The sequence below is a fragment of the Lepisma saccharinum genome, chromosome 27 (assembly GCF_977018435.1).
Source record: "Lepisma saccharinum chromosome 27, izLepSacc3.1, whole genome shotgun sequence".
Classification (NCBI taxonomy): Eukaryota; Metazoa; Arthropoda; class Insecta; order Zygentoma; family Lepismatidae; genus Lepisma; species Lepisma saccharinum.
This window is the reverse complement of record NC_139255.1, coordinates 32,647,174-32,668,514: the sequence shown is the minus strand read 5'-3', so window position 1 is coordinate 32,668,514 and position 21,341 is coordinate 32,647,174. Positions and strand designations below refer to the sequence as shown.

Sequence of the window (21,341 nt, the reverse complement as noted above, 5' to 3'; positions counted from 1 at the left end):
TTAAATATCGGTATCAGTATCGGTTCCAAAAATTATCGGTGAGTACATCGGCATAGGTAAATTTTCAGCTTCGTCATATCCCAAAAAAAAAACCTGTTTGATTTGTTTCTTTTTTGAAAACACTAAAATTTTGAAACACCCTGATGTGAAGTGTCACAACTGATCAGGTAGCTAAGTTGGTAAGAGGTAGAATGAGATGCCCGAAATGCAAAGTCAAGAATAAGTAAATGCTGCTATATTTTCTGTTAAGCTAACGCACTAGTACATCTCTGTGTGTCATGGTGAAATATAAACTGTGAATACCATCATGCTTCATGGTATTTGCTTATTCAGTTCCCGATTACTCAATGCATTCAACACAAAAATCAAGCTCATAAATATAAATGGAATACACAAATTTATTCAGCAAGAGACCAAATTTTAGTGGCAATGACTAAATACATATTCATTACGTGGTACATACGACAAACACAAAATATTCTTACGCTGCAACGTGATAATCAATCCTCTGGTTTCTCTGGTGGTGGTCCACATGGCTGCAACATTTTCTCCATCAGATTGAATCTCACACGTGCTTTAGCCTCGTTCTCTGTTATAGCAAAAAAGTTCAGCAAATCACAATGTCCCATGTATGATGCATACGTGTCTCTATGCTGATTCACAAGCCACTCAAACTTTGTAGTATCTGCATGACCAGTGCCGATGTATTTCGACTGCAAATGCTCCAACTGACTGTGAATATTATAACGATCTCCCATCCTTATTAATCAACTATATCTGTAAGAAAAAAAATATAAGAATGTAACAAAAAAGTAAAGAATTTAATTATATGATTAGCATCACACGTTCCTTTATTATAAACACATTATTTGTTGCCCATCTGATTATCAGTAGTACTAGTGACATTTCTTAATATTTATCCTCAGTCTGAGTTGTAATGTGAAGAACAACAACTGGGGTTATTTAAGTGTTCAGATATGAGAATTATGAAACATGTTCACTCATTTCATACACCTTTAAATGGCAGATGGTCTTATTTTGGACCAGTGCCTGTATTGTATTGTACAGGGTGGGGCAGCATTCATGGTACATTTTGACTTGCGTAGTGCAATGACGTAATGCAATCTATGCGCACCAAGGCGGCAGCGTGCAGTAGTGTAGGAGGTGCCATTGTGTGTGGTTGTGTTTGGTTGTTTGTCACGGACGGGTGGAGTGCTGAGCAGTGTGCTTTTGTTGTTGAAACGTTTTTCAAAAATAATGTATCTATTGTTGCTACGCAGCAAATATTCAGGCGACATTTCAACTGTGGACGGCATGGGAAAGTGCCAAATTACCATTACCAGGTTGATCAGTTCCCTTCAAGCAACAGCCTCTACCTGTAATTGGAGGCCTGGATGTGATTGAAAACATTGTTCAGCAGTTCTTCGAAGCCCAAAATGATCTGCACGGCAACATTCTGAAGTGTTGGGTATTTCCTGGCATTCCTTCAGACTGATTTTGCATCGGGATCTCCAGTTTCACCCGTATAAAGTCCAAATAGTGCAGGAAAGTCCACAGATGAGGCACATTTTGAGTTATGTGATGCTGTTCATAAACAAAATCTGCATTAATGGAGTGATGTCAAACCGCAGCTACTCCATATGAAGCCGTTGCACAGTGCCCATGTCACTGTATGGTGTGGTGTAGCGTAATTTGGCATTATTGGGCTGTATTTTTTTTTAAGACGACGCAGGTGTGGTTGTGACTGTCACTAGTGAACAGTATCTACAAATGCTCCAAGAGTTCTTTCTGCCGCAATTACGGATGATGGACGTGGATATTGAGAACATATGGTTCCAACAAGATGGTGCAACTGCACACATAGCCCAAATATGCATGGCGTTTTTGCGACTGAACTTTTGTCAAAGGTTAAATTCTCGCTTTGGTGACATCTCTTGGCCTCCTCGTTCCCCTGATCTCTCAAGTACCAATTTTTCCTTGTGGGAGTACCTGAAACACCAAGTCTTTGCAATGCGGTGTGCCACCTTGGGTGAATTGAAGGACTGCATCAGAGCTGCTGTCCCCGAGATCCCTCGAGATATGCTAGAACATTTGATGGACAGCTTTCAATGCCACGTGGATGAATGTCTGCATCTGTACAGGGTCATCTTCAAGCACTGAATGGTGCAAACAGACTTCAATACCTTACGTACTAAATGGCACTCCTGTGTCTTGTATATGAATAGCAATAAAACATGTACAAGCAGTTGTTCGCTTATGGTGTGCTTTTCAAAATGTACTATGAATGCTGCCCCACCCTGTGAACCATATTCGCGAATGCTGCAAGAGTTCTGTCTGCCGAAATTGCAGATGATGATATAAACTGGTACTTCTAATAAATTGATTTGAATTTAGAAGTGTTGGCTTCTTAAATATGAGGATGTATACAAAAATATCATTGTATTAGAACCGTTTGTCACAGAGGATTGATGTTTGATATATTCAAAGTAGAACAGTACTAAAGTACTTTCAGATGAAGTAAAATTCTAAAATCCTGCTTTCATACAAACACAATTGGATCTCCTTCGAACATACTACTGACTTGCAGAATGAATATATCCAGAAATATATATTTTTTCTCTCTCCAGCAATGCTTGTAGAGCAGGATAAAAATATTTAAATATTTCACTGTCCACAAGAGCCTGATAGATCTTCGAAAAATTTAAATAAAATCTCTACAATAAGTAGTTTCCCTTCTATGATTTTTCCTCTTTTCTTTTTGGACATCACTGTACATTTAAAAAATGTGCACCTGAAAGCCTACCAATACTGTGAATTCAAAGTGGATTTTGTCCTTGTACAGGGTCAACGATTTTAGTATTACACTGTGTTTTATACAGTGCATATTGAATCGTTTATTTTTCACCTTTTGTACATGCAGATAGAAGCTTTCTCATATACATTTAATTAGAATGAAAAATAGATTACAGAAATGTACGGAAATTATGGCTTTGTCACAGACCAATCATGTAGGCTAAATTGTATATTTTGCAAATGCACTGTACAAGGAAACAAACTGCTGGAGTACTAAGTGAGGTGAGTGTACAACTGTCACAATATCTGAATATCTTGTATGTGATCTGTGAGTGGTAAATTAATTATCTTTTCTCATAATAATAATAATATACAATTGGTGTTAGGCTTGTATAGCAATAGAAAACATAAACAAAATACATTTCAATGCATGTTAAATTACATAAAATTATAACCTCTTTTTATGTTCCTTTTAAGTTGCACTAAAATGCAATATTTTTACTTTCAAAAAATGTGTGAATTGAGTAAAATGGTGTGGCAACTCACCAGTCATACAGCATACGTTTAAATATATTCACAGGCATATTTGTCACATCTAGAGGTAGCTTATTCAATAGTCTTAATCCTAGAGCTTCATAACTGTTCAAAGAATATGAGAGCCTGTGATACATTATATTAATATGCCTGCTGTTGCTAGTAGCATACAAATGTATATCTTGTCTACTTTGCAGTTGAGACAAATTTTTCTTTATACACAACAGCACAATATAAATATATAGATTTATCACAGTCATAAATTTTAAATTAATGAACAGTGACTTACAATGAACTAATTTGTGTCAGTTGGTTATTATTCTCACAGCTTTTTTCTGCAGTATTAAAATTTACTGTATATAACTGCAGTTCCGCCAAAGTAAAATTCCACACAAAATAATAATTATGTAAATTTATCTTACATAATATTCAGGTGTACATGACTTTCTAAATTCCTTAACAAATATATAACCCTGTAGAGCTTGGAACTTATGTATTTAATGTGCGACTCCCATGATAGTTTGTTATCAGTAGGGAACGGATTTTAAGGTGCAGCACCAATGGCGCAGGAACGGGGGAGTACAGGGGTACATTATACCCCTAATTTTTTTAGGGAGGTACAGTACCCCCTTAAATTCGTAAATCAAGTTGTACCCCCGGTACCCACCTTACAATAATTTGACAGAGGTGCAAGGTGCTGCTGTCAAAATAACCTACATTCTAACAGCTCAACACAAAAATATTATGTTGTTTACAATCATTATCTTCATTTGCAATAAAGTTTAAACCACTTTAAACTTATTATACTACATTGTGGTACTAGTTCGCTTCATTTGTGCTCTTGGAAACATTTTTAAAGGGATGGAAATTGTTTTAAAAGAGTGTGAAACGATGGAATAAAATAAAGTTTAGTTTCAGGAAATCACGCTGCAGGCTAACTCTCTGCTTGTGTAGGGCAGGGGGGTACAGTTTTCTTAAGAGGTAGTCGATTGATTAATAAGATATATTCTGATTCAGAATAATATAGGATGGCCTTCTTTCCTTTCGATCTTTCAAATAGGGTTTTCCTAAAGTAAATATTTTCACAATTGTCAGAAACGAAATTGTGGGAATTTTTGCAACCATACATAAATGCGTTCAAAATTCCACATAATTTTATCAATTAAATTATTTCTAAGATACTTCTATTTCTATTTGAACTGTAGATCCAGTCCCGATTACCCTATCTGAGCATAAAGCACAAACAAGAACGAGAAGGACATCTTCATACAGGAGACAAGCAGAGAATATGGAAACCTGTGTGTCTGGTGAACTACTGTCAAACATCTATAATCTTATTGAGATAGGAAACACACTAAGTCTATTCCTCCCTCTGATAAAATCACAAGTTGCCTAGGAAATATCATTGTATTCATTTCAACTAAGAACGAGATGAGTCAAGTTATTTAATAAAATGAAACTATAAGAAAATTATATAAATCAGGTGACTACACAAGATGTTCCTGTAGGTTTGATGCTTTGCCAGTAGCTTTGTCAAGGAAACTGTGGTGCTTAGACTTGATCCATTTTGTTGTGATTTCTTCTGCATCAAAGCAATGCACTGGAGGTTCATTAATTGAAAGGAAAACCAAGTTCTAAATAATTTATCTGATCAGTTAAGGATAGATTTATAGCATTGAATCCGCTTTCACATTGAGCTGTAGATATTGGTATAATTTCGATTGTATACATAAGGTCTTTGAGTGAGGTGGCAATGTGTTAGAGGTGTTTACCCAGCCACTTGACAAGTAACAGCAATTAAAGCAGAACGGGCTGCTTATACACTGAGTCCTTTGGATTTTCTTTTATTAACATTCATCCTCTCTTTGCGATGAGCCAAAGTTGGCATTAAAGCGAAGAAAAATAATTCAATGACATATACTTGCGGACATGGAGCATCGAGTACAGGTCATTCCATTATAAATAACTCCTATGTCAAATGTTTTACCAGTCTTTTAAACTTGGACTTTACACAAGTCGATTGGGAACAATCACGACTCAGTTTTTAAGGTGATACAACAAACACAACAGCTCTCAACAAGTGCTCGAAGAGAATTAAAGGAAAGATGCCCAACAAGGCACAGTTTTTAGTTTTCGATAGATAATTACTTTGTGGAACATGCTCTGGAAGTCTGAGAAAATAACGAATATATCTAAAAGAGACTAGATATGGTATGGTACACATTCGCCACAAATTGCTTACGATATTTTTATGGGACTAAATGAAATGAACTGGAACTCTATAAGTATGTTATATTTCATAATACTGTTTACATATCCAGTGAGTCCCTCATTGGGATTTGTCATGGAAAAGCAGATGTTGAGATGGCTCAAGACAGAGGGTGGGGAAATTTCTCCCATCCCCTTCAAATCGCACTCTGCATTAAAATGAATAGATGTACTTGTTCTCGACTTTCATATCACAAACTTCTGATTTTCCATTCCATTAAATTACAAATGAACCAAGAACGAGGTCTAAGCTTTATATGTTTCGAAATTGTTTTTTGTTTTTCAAAGCTGTTGTTAAAAACAGCTGTAGATTCCAGTGGCGTAGAATAGGCATTTCAGGTGGGAACGCCAAGTCCGAAGGAAGGGTCGGCCCTTTTTTGCTTAATAATTTACTTATGGTATTAGTCGCCACACGTATTGATTGTTTATTTGCCTGAAGTCAGCTTGGTTTTCAATAAAACATCATCCATGCATGTTTTAGCTAGAAAATGAGATTCCTAACTATGCAACAAATGTTTTGAACTCTGATGTTTTATACCTTTCGGCATGATGCAAATCATTATAAAACTTACCTGAATCACAAGCGCCTCTGCACAACAGTAGACGTTATTGTTGTGGATGATCCAACTACTGATTGATTTGGTTTATTTTACTTCGCTTTTCTACAATTTTTGGTTAATCGCGAAAATGAATATGAGTAATGATATCGATGAAGGGACACTGACAAAGAACACCCATGCTCACGCCGGTATTCGAATCAGGGGCCTCTGTCGTCTTGGCACGCTGTGCAAAACACTCTGACACGGAGGTGGGCGGATGCTCCAACTATCGTACACTCTACTAAAGTAACAGTGCTGATTAGTAATTCAGACCACTGTCTATTACGTCTTGAGAATGCTGATAAACATTTTAAAACAATTTTGTCCAGAGACCATTCGATGTTAAGAGTTTTCAAATGAATGCTAAACATTTCCATTGACACAATATTAAGCAGTTACATAATAACGAAAAAAAAATAATAAAAATAATAGTTTTGCAGGTTAAGTGGTAGAGCAGCCACAGGCTGAACTTCTAACACAAGGACTTCACCAACTTATTTGACAAAAACTGTGTTGATCTTTTAGATTTTAATGCACATCGCTATTCGTGCGATAAATTATACAATGGAGTGGCCATTAAGAAATGCTATATTTCAGTTTGGTAAAGTTACGTCAGTCAATATTGCGTATTGTAGCAACACACAGCACGAGTGGCACGAGCGCAAAGAACCGGGTAGAAATTCTACCGCTGTCGTCTACTTCAGAAGGCATGAAGGGTCACGTGAACCAATCACGTAGCCCTCTGCTCCATACGCTGGCGTACAAGAGAGCATTTGGGCGCATGCTGTAGAGATCCAAGCTTTCCCTCCAGAAAGGCAGCAAGGAATATAGGGTCCTTCACGCCGAACCTGCTCGGCGTCCTGCCAGGAAAGGCATTGAAAAAAATGCTAGAACGAGTGTTGTTAGTGGAGCGTTGCAAGAGGATCACGAAAAATAGCTATTATAATGCCATGAAGGTCAGACATATATGAAATTAGTCAAGATTTACTTTATATTTACAGCATTTACGCATTTTTGAAATTTTAAATCGGAGAACGCCGGGCGTACTATAACGCTATGCCACTGGTAGATTCTAAAAAATAAAGAAAAAAAATATTTATCAAAGCATTCGATTAAAAAACAAAAAAGAACAGAAATTCACGGCTGCTGTTCTAAAATTGAATTTTCCACGCTACATATATATCTGTGTGTGAGGGGGGGGGGGGTTTCCTGCGCCACTGTGCAGCACCTTTCCAAAAATATAGCTGCGTTCATACAGATCAGCCATTCCGGGGCAGAAGAATAAAAAATCAAAAACTTTTAAAATTTAAATAATAGCTTCATAACATTATATTTCCAAAGGTTATAGTCCAAATTAATAGTAAACTGCAAAACTATAACATTTTTTTTTTTGCTTAGATTTTTATATACCCTTTTCTATGTAACTCATTGACCATATCCAGTATGACTAAAAAAACAACATAAGTTTAAATTTATTGTTTACAGGTATAATCTGTGAATAAGGAAAAGGCTGACTTTTGAAGGGAAAAGACAGATTCTCTTTTTACTGTAACCTCAAATTTTCAATAATAATAATATTCACTTTCATATTTTTATTATGTTTTAAATTTTGTCCCGTTCATAATATTATCAAAAGGTGATTAGGCTTAGGCTATAAACTAATTATAATATATATTTTTTCTTGATTATTTACAACATAGGCCTATCAAATCAAATAATCTTCTTTCCTGTATTAAGTTAGCTATTATTGTAAAAAAAATATATGAAATGTTACCTTCTTAATGTTCATCGGAAAAATAGATAGGCCTACCCCTCGTGAGCTAGAACATGAGAGAAACATTACAGAGATTGTGACTGCCTATTTCAACCATATATTAGTCGCCAAGCTCCTGGAAAGTGTGATGTTAAAACAATAAGAGCTCAATCTGGTGATCGGGTTAAAATCCAAAAAAGACATATGGTCACGACGGTGAAAGAAGCGTATGCCTGTTTTGTTAAAGAACACCCTGATTTGAATGTTACAAAAAGTAAATTTGATGAGCTTAGGCCAAAGTACGTTTTGTCGTCATCAGAAATGCCCCATAATGTATGTGTATGTGAATAGCACGCCAATTTCAATTTTATTTTTGAGGTTCTGGCAAAAAAAAAAGTTGAAAGTTTCCCCCAAACAGGAGGTGATTTGATTTCTAAATTAGTATGTAACGAAGAGAATGAACTATGTATGACTGGATTCTGTCCAACATGTCATGAAAATACTTTGCTGAGTATTTTGCCAGCAAATTTTGAGCTGACAACAGAACTTACTTGGAATCAATGGGTAGATAACAATAATGGGTGCCCTGTTCTCAGTTCTGTTACAGGATCAATAGAAAATGCTATCGAAGATTTGGTTGAGAAGCTGCCTAAATTTAGAACTCAATGCTTTGTGAAAAAGTTCAAAGCAAACATTTTGAGGACAAAAAAAAAGTTTATTGGACAAAGAAGTACTAATACAAATAGATTTTGCTGAAAACTATACTTGTGTATCACAAGATGAAATTCAACGAGTCCATTGGAGCAACACTTTGGTAACTATATTTACATGCGTTGCATGGTTAAATAACGGAGAGAAAAAATGTTTTGCACTGGTGAGTGATGATCTTAGCCACAATAAATACTGCATTTGGGTTTTCTTAAAAACTATAATCAATGACCTAAGGGCAAACTACAACATTGAAGATGTTACAGTGTTTTCAGATGGGCCTTCGAGCCAGTTTAAAAATAAATTCACCATGACAAATTGTATTACCTAAAAAACGACTGGTGTTGATGGAGAATGGTGCTTCTCTGCCACTTCCCATGGCAAAGGAGCTGTAGATGGTGTGGGAGGCACAGTAAAAAGAATGGTTTGGGAGCAAGTCAAGACCAGACAAGCTCATGTAGCTACAGCAGAGGACTTTTTCCATGTTTGTAAAGATGTTGTGAAGGGTTTTCATACTATGTTTGTACACAAAACTGAGATCGAAAAACACAGATCGTTCTTAGAAAACAGATGGAAACTTATCAATTCCACAGATACAATCTTGTCATTATTTCTGGGCTTCCACCCTTTATAAAGGCAAAATTGTTTGTGGCAGGACTCACATATCAGAACTTCATCAACATCATGTTTGTCTTGATGAAGAGTCAGATGAATCTGACATTGATGAAGATCCAATCACATCAAAGAGTACCGGTCCGGTACATCTAGCCTACAGAGATGTCTACAGCGACGACGAGTCTGAACTAGATGAACCCATAACAAAGGTGAAATCCAAAGAAGATGTTCACAAAGGACAGTACCTGTTAATCAAACATGTGGCACAAGGAAGAAAAAAAAAAACTAAGTGACAAGTACATTGTTGTGACTCAAGGAGAAGTTGAAGAAAACGATGAATTCGAAGTGTTCTATTTGGCCAAAGTCACAAATGACAAAAAAAGAGAACTACTATATTACATTGAAACCAAGTCATATATCATCAAATTCTGTGAAGTGGTTGGTCTACTTGAAGAACCCCAAGCTGTTCAAGCAGGCGACAGAATTTATTTCAAGTTTTCAGAGAACATTTAAGTTATGGTATTTATCAAAAGTAAAAATGACAAAGAGACAAAAAATAGTGGTAAATAGTTTATTATAGATTGTTAACATCTGATAAAGTTGTGTTTACGTTAACAAGTAAAAAAACAAGTTTGTATTATGCTGACTTCCATCATTTTTGACCTGATGCATTTTTGTCCCGTCCGTAACAGGTACAGCATTTATACAAAGTTTTTCCTAAATTAATCAGAACACTTACAATATTACAATATCTATTATAGTATGTTAAATGTTGTGCCTTAGCATTATTAACAAAATCAATCATTAATTCCTTTGTAATTCACAGGAATGTTAAAGTGCAATTGTAGGCAAAATAAAGGGGTCCAAATCATGTCCCATCCGTAACGCAACTTCAATTATTTTTATTTCAAAACCATAGTAAAAAATACTAAAAATTTATGTGGAGTTGAAAAAACTAAATCTTTTAATTTTACACGTAATTCATTTGTTTATTAAACTTTACACTAACAAAGACAGTTAGATATTATTTGGGAAAATCAACACTGTATGTCCCATCCGTAACCCGGAATGGCTGTGAGATGTGTATTTTAGGACATGAAATCAAGTAAATTGAACACACTTTGTTGCACCTTTTCGTGAGATTAGCACATTTATCCCCTTTTTACCCCTTCTTTGATTCTTCAGCACCTTTTCCCTCCATTTTCTTTTATGTTTTGTTAAAAAAATAAATGACTTTCATTCTTCTTGAGCAGCTACATAAAATCCTATAGTCTCATTTTGTAGGGCAGAACGAGAGCTATGAAATGGTGTAATATAATCATTGCAGCCACAATAGTTCCAAAGATAATGTAGCAAAACTTGCAAGAGAAAACACGAACTTCAACAAAACCTATTTGGCAGAACCACGCATTATATACAGAAGGCGCGGAAGAAGAGAGCATTGAATCAAGGCATTTTATCAGCACCTTTTTGAAAAAGTATTCAGAATCTTTTTTTCCTTTCCAGACCATAATTTTGCACCTTAAAATCCCTTCCCAGGTTATCAATGATAATACCTAAAAATTGCACATAGCCAAGCCATTATCTAGTCTCCAAGACTAAAGAACATGTGTTGGGTTTCACTTTCATTCAGCAGAAAACCACGGTGAAGATTGATCACTCACTTTTGGAGATGGATCATCACTAGGGAGTGGATTTTTACGTAAAAACTTTTTTCCCTTGGAAGTTGGCCAAACTCAGCAGGAGTACCTACTATATGGATGCAATGTAATGTGCGAAGTCTTATTTCAATTCTAGGGAAATAACATAAAGTGCACATATTTTAGACATTCCAGGCAAAATAAAGTTTCTGAATACTTTGGAGTCAATGTATAAAACAGATGAAACATGCTGTAAATTAGTAAATCACTAGCCTATTCCAGACTCCACAACACACCAGTCACAATTACTACCGGGCTTACAACGACCTACAGTTTAAGGTGGGATCCGAACAACTACGTGCCTCCACCAGGTATCGAACTCGGAACTCCTTGATTACAAAGCCCCAAATATGTAGGTGAATTTGATAGTGTAAGTGTGAACAACATCCCGCACTTCAAATATGTCTGACTATGTATGTCTTGAACCCAGGAACTTCAATGACAAGATTAGGAAGACAACCACATAATCTCAGGAATCTACAGAGGTATTTCACTAGACATCAACATAGCGTATCAAAACTTTTCTGTTGGAGTAAATTTAGAGCCAAAATGACAAATAACTGGGCCTTGATGAAATTTGAATAGGTGTACAAAACACTGGCCTGCAAAGATATTGATTGATTCAGTTGGTGTTTGAAGTCCACTTTATGCACAGTAAGGCTAATGAGGACTGGACCTACAGTTTAAAGTGGGATCCGAACTACTGTGCCTCCACCAGGTATCAAACCCGGGACCCACTTGCAATGTCCACATGAAAAGATGCAAATGTCCAATGCTTTAAGTAAATATCTCAATTTTTCCATCAAAGAGTTCATTTTGGCTTCTCCTCCCAACTCTGTGTCAAGTGGCAAAAAGCATAACCCCCAAAGTCAACATATGGGCTTATCATGTATTTCAATTTGCCTTACAATATCTTTTCTTTTTTAATTATTTTAATTTTTGTTTTAGATGCAAAGTTGGACACACTAATTTATTCTGGCCCTACTTGTACTATTACTCCAATAGTGTGTCACAGCTTCAGAAATGTATTTTGGTGACAAATTATCCAGCATGTGCAAAAATATTATGATGTTTGAAACAGTCCAGTTATAAGGTCATATTTTTCAAATTATAGTGCATATTTTTTTAAAATTGTAGGTCATAAGAGCATATTTTGGTGAATTTTAGGTCATAAAAATCCTAGCCCTAATCATCACTATTTTCAGTAATGATGTTCACAAGTTTTATAGGAGTATTGAAAACAGGAAACGATTGTGAAAATAAGTTTTCAAAGCTTGAAGAAACAAATTAGCAAAGTCAAAAGTTTCACTAAGTATTATTTACCACAGAAATTGTTATTTGAAAAGGAGCTTAACTGAGCATCTGTTACTCTCAGCGAGCAGTCATTCTTGGGTCATCTCAGACATGGCGTTAGGATGTATTTTCACGTGAGGATCGAGGTTGAAACCAGATATCACTTGATCAGGTGTTTGAAGCATTTAAAGCAGTGGTTCCCAAAGTGAGTGCTGTGGCTGGCTTACACAGGCACCACAAAATGTTCCAATATATTCACTGAAATAACACTTACTTGTTAGTCTATGCATGGTTTTAGAATCGGACCATCCCGTATAGGTTCAGAATTGTTCCAAATGTGTGTTTATTTAGTACTTTTTACAAGTAAAATGTCTCTGAATTTGAAATATGTGTTTATTTTTTAACTTAAGGCAAGCAACCAAACCACACTAATTGAGAGTTGCAAGTGTTAGATTGTTAGTGCTACATTCTGACTTGGGCACCATGGAAAAATCTTGAAACACTAAAGGTGCCATGAAACAAAAAAAATTGGGGAACCCCTGATTTAAGGACTTTATTTTAATGTTAACAGCTACAAACCTGGGTAAGAATGTCAAATCGACCCTTCTTAATAGAAATATGTTTGATACATCGTTGGGAAGGGTGTGAATCAAGGATTCCAGAAATGTAAAATTTAAGGTGAGGAAACAATTGGAAGTGGAAAAAAAAGTAGTATTAATTGCCCCCCGATTCCAGGCTCCGCCCCTGGGGTAATTGACTACCGCCCCCTACCGGCCCCTACCGCAGCCCCGCCTCCTCTACGCTCCGGCTACCTGCCTTTTTCTATAGAGTCTCTATGAATGAAAACATAAAAAATGTTGAATCCTAGTGGAAATTCGCATTTATATTCCTGTTGAAAACCAAAGTTCGACCTGGCAAGACTGTGTGTTTACAACATGGATTAGGTTCAAGGAAACCAGCTATGGCAGGTAATGTAGTAGTATTTATTTTATTATTGGAACGACTTAAGATGACCGGACCCCACTCAGATTTTCTTCAAATTTGACATACTCACTAATTGAGGCCTCCTAATCACGAATCTGAAGTTAAAAGTTGTCGGAAATGTCTAGAAATTGCAAAATAAGCTAAAATAAGTCGTTAGTTTTCGGAATGGGAACCGTCGATATTCGCGAAATATATATATATTCCTGATACTACCACGACACCAAATTTTAACTATGTTTGCCTAACCTAACCACACGTCAATGGTTCATGGGGCTAGTGTCAATGGTTCGCAATTATTTTGCAATTTCTAGATCTTGATACTACCACGACACCAAATTTTAACTACGTTTGCCTAACCTAACCGAAACTAACCTAACCACACGTCAATGGTACGTGGGGCTAGCATCAATGGTTCGCAATTATTTTGCAATTTCTAGACGTTTCAGACAAATTTTAACTTCAGATTCGTCATTAGCAGGCCTCAATTAGTAAGTATGTCAAATATGAAGAAAATCGGAGAGGGGTCGGTCATCGTAAGTCATACCTTATTATTTCATAGAAATGTAACTTCAAATTGAGAAATGCACAGTGGCAATTCGAAGTGTTAAATACGTACTATTACCGCACAATATTTTTTTTACTTTCAAATGGTAAAACACAAGGGTCGATTGTGCAGTCTAGCCCAAACCTGACCCATCTAATCTAACAATGAAAGTATTTAGAGGTGTTTCATTAATGGTGAGAGTGCAAACCTGATCTCCCTAATCTATCCATGGAAGCATTTCAGGATGCAATACCCCTTTGCACCCCACACACATGAAGGAGCTTGTAGCAGCAGTCCGTATTCAAGATGGCTGCTCACAAACAAAGAATCATAGAGGAGTACAAGTTTTCTCCAGAAAACGTGCAGTAAGTAATTACTATGCCTCTGAAATATGCCTTAACAGACACAAATAGAAATCGAACAATGTACAAAATGCTTGTGTGCCATTAGTTCGGAACTAAGATCTTATTTTGATGAAATTTTCTCTCAGATCCTATATTTTTAAGGAATTGGTTTGTACTGATAGTATCACAGAGGTTGATGTTGGTGCTTTGTTTTAATTAGTCTTGAATTCAATGGACAATTTCCTAGTACTTATGCACCCACCTCTACACATTCAGAATAGGGGGGAAAACTTCAGAAATACAAAAGCCAAAACTTTTTTAACAAAAAGATGTAAGCATCAGGGTTTATGAAAATGTCCCATTACAGGTTTCAATACTGTAGACAAAAAACATAGTTTATTTGTCAAACGTATGCAAAAAAAAATTACTGGGATGGAAAAATTGCTGCACATAAAAAAACTGCAGTATGTGAGCACTCTCATACATATTCAGATATAATAATGTAGAAATGTAGAGAATCCATGTAACCACATGAAGGAGAATCTATGGTAAATATGTAGTATCGTCCAAACGGATATCTTCATTTTTACAGAAGAAACTACTTAATTTAATCGCTCGTGAAGGTGTTTTCTTTGATCGTTTAAGCTTTCTGGCCCGGAATTCCTTTTTCTTTCCTGAGAAATATTTCCAACAAGCAGAGGCGATAACCTAACCTTATCATACATGGTTCGTGGAAGTAATCATGCAAGAATCATGGAAAACGTGTAAAAAGAAATCGTAATAGTACGTAATTTTGGCTGTTTATGTCGTAAACCCTTTTTAATTTTTTTGGTAACAGTATGGTATAGGCAAAACACATTTATTCAAATTTACAGGAGAAACTACAAACGGAACTGAGTTTCTGTAGACTCTTGAAAGCTGGTGGAAGTGTTTTCTCCTTTCGTTCAACTTATTTGGCCGGTAAATCATGTATTTTTCGACGTTCAACTTATTTGGCCGGTAAATCATGTATTTTTCGACGTTCAACTTATTTGGCCGGTAAATCATGTATTTTTCGACGTTCAACTTATATGGCCGGTAAATCATGTATTTTTCGACGTTCAACTTATTTGGCCGGTAAATCATGTATTTTTCGACGTTCAACTTATTTGGCCGGTAAATCATGTATTTTTCGACGTTCAACTTATTTGGCCGGTAAATCATGTATTTTTCGACGTTCAACTTATTTGGCCGGTAAATCATGTATTTTTCGACGTTCAACTTATTTGGCCGGTAAATCATGTATTTTTCGACGTTCAACTTATATGGCCGGTAAATCATGTATTTTTCGACGTTCAACTTATTTGGCCGGTAAATCATGTATTTTTCGACGTTCAACTTATTTGGCCGGTAAATCATGTATTTTTCGACGTTCAACTTATTTGGCCGGTAAATCATGTATTTTTCGACGTTCAACTTATATGGCCGGTAAATCATGTATTTTTCGACGTTCAACTTATTTGGCCGGTAAATCATGTATTTTTCGACGTTCAACTTATTTGGCCGGTAAATCATGTATTTTTCGACGTTCAACTTATTTGGCCGGTAAATCATGTATTTTTCGACGTTCAACTTATTTGGCCGGTAAATCATGTATTTTTCGACGTTCAACTTATTTGGCCGGTAAATCATGTATTTTTCGACGTTCAACTTATTTGGCCGGTAAATCATGTATTTTTCGACGTTCAACTTATTTGGCCGGTAAATCATGTATTTTTCGACGTTCAACTTATTTGGCCGGTAAATCATGTATTTTTCGACGTTCAACTTATTTGGCCGGTAAATCATGTATTTTTCGACGTTCAACTTATTTGGCCGGTAAATCATGTATTTTTCGACGTTCAACTTATTTGGCCGGTAAATCATGTATTTTTCGACGTTCAACTTATTTGGCCGGTAAATCATGTATTTTTCGACGTTCAACTTATTTGGCCGGTGAATCATGTATTTTTCGACATTAATGTCTCTCCGATGCACAAAAGCTGTTGTCTCCATTACCTTCGATGACGTAACCCACGGTCAGTGTTTCTAAACTCGCCATCGTTTTGCCAGAACATGACAATTTTAACTATGTTTGCCTAACCTAACAAAACCTTGTGCATGGTTCGTGGGGCTATTTATGAATGGTTTGTGGGGCTATTAGAATGGTGTGTGGGGCTACGCGTGCATGGTTCGTGGGGCTATTTATGAATGGTTTGTGTATTTATGATTGGTTTGTGGGGCTATCCGTGAATGGTTCGTGGGGTTATCCGTGCATGGTTCGTGGGGTTTTCGAACCCGGAAAAAAATACAGAATGACACGAAACACGAAACTAGGTATTTTTCGGTGAAGAAGGTTGCAACACTGCAAACCCACTGATCATGGACAACGCTAGTCAAGATTTCTCCGCCATATTGTGTGTGTGAGGAACGAACAATAATTACTCGATATGTGGAAAATTGAAGCTATGGTAAGACTCTAGTTTACGTCCTTTTCCTAAGGAATACGTGTCATATATCGTTGGAAAGCTTATTTTATAAGGAATTCAACAACGTAAATCCAAAAGCGAGGAAAAATTTCCTGGAGGAGTAAATCGAGAAAAACCGAAGTCCGGATATGCATAATTGAACATATTGAGGAATTTTTCGATGATGAAGCACATTTTTAGGGGTGAAATGAGTGCTAATGGAACCTAACCTAACAGACCTAACCTTGTATGCATACTTCATCCCCGTGAATGGTTCGTGGGGCTGTAAGACTCTACTTTATGTCTTTTTCCTAAGGAATACGTGTCATATATCGTTGGAAAGTTTCTGGAACCTGTTCTTTTCATAAACTATACACACGCACAACGCACAACGCACTGCGAACGCAAAGAAGCAATCAGCACGCAGAACAAAAACGAGCAAAGCATACACATTCACCACGCGGACACAAAGACGAGCCTGCAGTGTTGTTAACTCCCATCGGTTACTACCAAAAGGCAATAAGGACGTAGAGTCGAGTCTAGCCGAAGCGATGGTAAATTTCTTATATCCGGAAAACAAATTTTGGTAAATATGCGATAATGCCCGGACACCTTTCACTCATTTATTTCCTTAATTTTACCACTGACACTTACCTATTTTGCCTTGCGGAACATTCTTTAAGGTGAAGTTATGCCTTTTTTCCATAAAATACTGTCAACTTTTCATATTACGATTGATTATTTGTCTTACTTGTTCCGCTTCTATAATAGACAATATGGCATGCACTCGTAATGGATCATCGCGTGTCATGACGCGCCAGCTTGTGTTTTGTCGATTTTCAGTGCGCAAGCAGTGTTTCAAACCTTCATGACGGAAAATTACGTACTATTTCCATTTTTTTTCCATGTTTACCTCCACAAACCATGCACGTTAGCCCAAAAAACCATCCACGGGTAGCCCCACAAACCATTGACGTTAGCCCCAAAAACCATCCATGGGTAGCCCCACAAACCATTGACGTTAGTCCCAAAAACCATCCACGGATAGCCCCACAAACCATTCACACAAGGTTAGGTTAGGCCTGTTAGGTTAGGCCTGTTAGGTTAGGTTCCATTAGCACTCATTTCACCCCTAAATTCATCGAAAAAAGAAAGCGCAGCGAACATAGTTAAAAATAGAAATTTTCGTAAAAAGAAGGCACGTTTGGAAACACTGCAGAGATCACGTGACTTTCAACGCTCTCGCCCTCTGCACGCACACAATGGAAACAACGGCATAATGTGGCAGGCAATGCCAATTTCTTACGTAAAAAGTGATTGATTCTTGTTCGGCAGCATTAAACAACGAAGTTTTTACTTTCCGTGAAAGAAAATACCTCCAAGAACATCCAGAATGCTAAAGAAACTCATTTCAGTAAGTACTTTCTCCTGTAAATTTGAAGAAATCCATCCGGGCGATATAGCATATTTACCCGAATGGTACTATTATCGTATGAGGGAAACACCTACAAATCATATATTTCGGACTTCTTTACATTGCTAACGTGTTATTTTCGAATGCGGAACATTTCTTAAGGTGAAATAATGCATTTCTAAGATAATGTCTATTTCTTCTATTTACGAGTACTTACTGTTACTTGTTGTTTCGCGTGATAGCGTACTGGTTTAGGGGGCGTTCTGAGAGTGTTTTGTCAATTTATCCAGTGTTGCAACCTCGTTCACCGGAAAATATCTACTTTCGTGCCCGGATTTGAAATTATGCTAATACGTCGCATTTACGTGTAGAACTTGTAAAATAACCTTGCGATTTACCACGTTCATTGTCCATACACAGCAATTCGGAACCATCTTTCTTTCGCAATTCGTTAATGCTCTTCCTTTACGCACAACAATCTTGCAACCTTGAATATTGACGTCAGACGAGGAATGCCTACGTGGTTAGGTTAGGCCTGTTAGGTTAGGTTCCATTAGCATAAATACAAAGAAAAATTAATATTTTCGCTAAGAGACGCGTTACCTTGTATTGCCTAACATGAAAAAGCTCTCTCCTGTGACGTCAGAACACAATGTTGCTACAGTGTTGTGCGATAAGTGACACCCATTCGGGGAAAATGGCTTGTTCCGTGGAGCTGCTGTTCTTATGGTAGGGTTACGTTACGTTAAGAAAACATAGTTTATTTCGTTTTTTCATCGATTTCCATACTTGACCGCCAATTATTACATGCAGATTCGCGATTAGGAGGTCTCAATTAGTGAGTAGGCGAAATTTCATAGCAATTGGAGAGTGGTCCGGTATTGTAAACGCGTTCAAAAAAAAAAAAAAAATACTCGACACGTAGTTCTAGTGAAAACACGGCGAGGCTGAAACACTGGCTATGGGGTTGCATCATCTTAACACACGGAACATTGCACTCTCATGCAGAAAGCAAATGGTGGGAGCAGAAACAGCGTGTCGGACAGAGATTTTCGCAGAAAACAACACACATTCACATTAAAATGGATCAAAACTATATTCAGGAACTTCCACAACGCTAAAGAAAATGATTTCCGTAAGTACTTTCTCCTGTAAATTTGAAGGAATCCGTTTCCCTCATACGATAATGTTACCACCCGAATTTCTTCAAATTTACAGGAGAAATTACTTACCGAATGCAGTTTCTTTATAGTTGTGGAAGTTCGGGGAAGTGTTTTCTAAAAGGGTAACACTTTACTATACCGGAGACGGATTTCTTCAAATTTACAGGAAAAAGTACTTACGCAAATCATTTTCTGTAGCGTTGTTGATGTTCGGGAATGTAGTTTTGATCCATTTTAATGCGAATGCATGTGGTTTTCTACGAAAATCTATCTCCGACGCGCTATTGCTGCTGCTACAAGCCGATATTGTCCGTATATACTAAATTGAACGAAAGGAGTGCTAATGAAACCTAACCTAACAGGCCTAACCTAACCTAGTAGGCATACCTCGTCCCCATGATGGCTCGTGGGGCTATCGTGAATTTTTGGGCTAACGTCAATGGTTTCTGGGGCTACCCGTGGATGGTTTGTGGGAAATAAGGAACAACAGTAAGTACTCGTTAATGCAAGAAATATACATGATTAGAAATTCATTACTTCACCTAAAGAAATGTTCCGCAATGCAGAATAGTACGTTAACAATGTAAAAAATTGCGAAATAAATCATTGATAGGTGTCTCCGGTATAGTAAAGTAGTACCAGTACGAATATCCAAATTAAATGAACTAGCAAATTTCAGCAGTTTTCCGGATATAAGAAATTTACCAATACGATTATAGGCATAACATGTTCTTTTACGTTATTACGTAATTTAACATTACACGATTCTATTGGTTTGCTACCAATTTCCCAATGTAAAGAATAATTTGAAAAATCAGTATACGTACTACAAACGTTCACTTAGCACCCGTGTATTTTGCCTCTTGGTATACTCCCAGCAATAAATTCGTCCATTTATCACAATTTTTTATTCAAAATGACAATGTCGCAGTCGAATCAAATTATATGCAATGCAATAATTAACCATTTCCATCCATACTTACTATAAAAGTATCCGTTATTTATTATCATGAAACAACGTAAACAAATAACCTATTTCTAATGTGCGTAAACAACGTTCAGATAATTCTTAATCATGGACATATCGCCTAACGAAGCGTCAAAAAGAGAAAATTATTTCCTTCCTGTTATGATAAAAATTATAGAGCTCGGGAATGCACTTTTAACTGATTGCTCTCTCCCTATATATATTTTACGTGGAATTATTTAATATGTGTTTTAATTTTTGGTTATGGCATAAGTACAGGAAAGTTTGTATTTGTGCTTTCTTTCATGAAAGGCGATCATTGAAAGGTATGTTACTATCAGTCCCTTACCGTAGGCTTGTCCGAATTCAACAAGACCGAATAAAGCACCTTCAGGGGCGTAACATACAGACAGTGATGTGCGTCTACGCGTAAACAACGATAGTCTACATTCTACACGTAGACTATTTTATACACGTAGATGACGTAAGCTATGTAAACAACATGGCGAAAGGTTATAACTTAGCAAGGTGCGCCGTGGAATAAAAAGAATATTATACTGCGTATCAGTTGCTGATGTGTGAGGAGAACTTTTCATACTCTTTCTTCCAAATTCGAACAATTTCTCACCTAGGAAAAATACCTAACATAGGAAATATTCTAGTGTTTTATAAGGAAAATACCACTCTTGCCTCACGACTGCCATCTGTTGTTGTTTTTTGCATACTATTTATCTTCTTCCATAGTTGATGAGAGAAGAGAAGAGAAATTTTGTTGTAAATAGGATTCTTTTCAGTTTGTTAGGAACCAATATAGTTCAAAATGTCACTTTTCTTTCATGAAAGCCTTGAAAATTAATTTTAATGCACTTTAGATTGTCTACGTAGTCTATGTAAACTACAACCTAATGTAATCTACGCGTAGATTACGTGTAGAGAACGCATGTAGACGTAAACTTATAGTCTACGGCACATCACTGCATACAGACTTCTCACACCGTGGGAATCAGTGTTACCAACTATCTAGGAAAGTTATCAGACATGAAATAATTCTTCTCAGAGCATAGCCCCTATCACACGGAACTGGATTTCTAGGCCGTGTCCGGATTGGAAAGCGCTCCGTCCCGTTCTCTCCCGTTGCTCTCGCGTGCCGTCGAAGTCACGTCCAAGTCGTCCGAA

General features: G+C 36.8%; 1 protein-coding gene across 4 annotated transcripts; it reads right to left on the bottom strand.

Annotated features, from left to right (window-relative positions):
• Window positions 1-380: 380 nt before the first annotated feature.
• Sf3b5 (splicing factor 3b subunit 5) lies at window positions 381-20,286 on the bottom strand. 4 transcript variants are annotated; one of them, XM_083113459.1, is made up of 2 exons: window positions 20,182-20,286; window positions 381-777 (listed from the first exon to the last, which is right to left on the bottom strand). In XM_083113459.1, the coding sequence occupies exon 2, from the start codon at window positions 756-758 to the stop codon at window positions 501-503; it is 258 nt and encodes an 85-aa protein (XP_082969585.1). In that variant the 5' UTR covers window positions 759-777; window positions 20,182-20,286; the 3' UTR covers window positions 381-500. The 4 variants fall into 4 exon arrangements, with proteins under 4 accessions (XP_082969585.1, XP_082969586.1, XP_082969588.1 ...); XM_083113460.1 differs by lacking the exon at window positions 20,182-20,286 and adding an exon at window positions 20,026-20,140; XM_083113462.1 differs by lacking the exon at window positions 20,182-20,286 and adding an exon at window positions 19,268-19,292.
• Window positions 20,287-21,341: the final 1,055 nt, after the last annotated feature.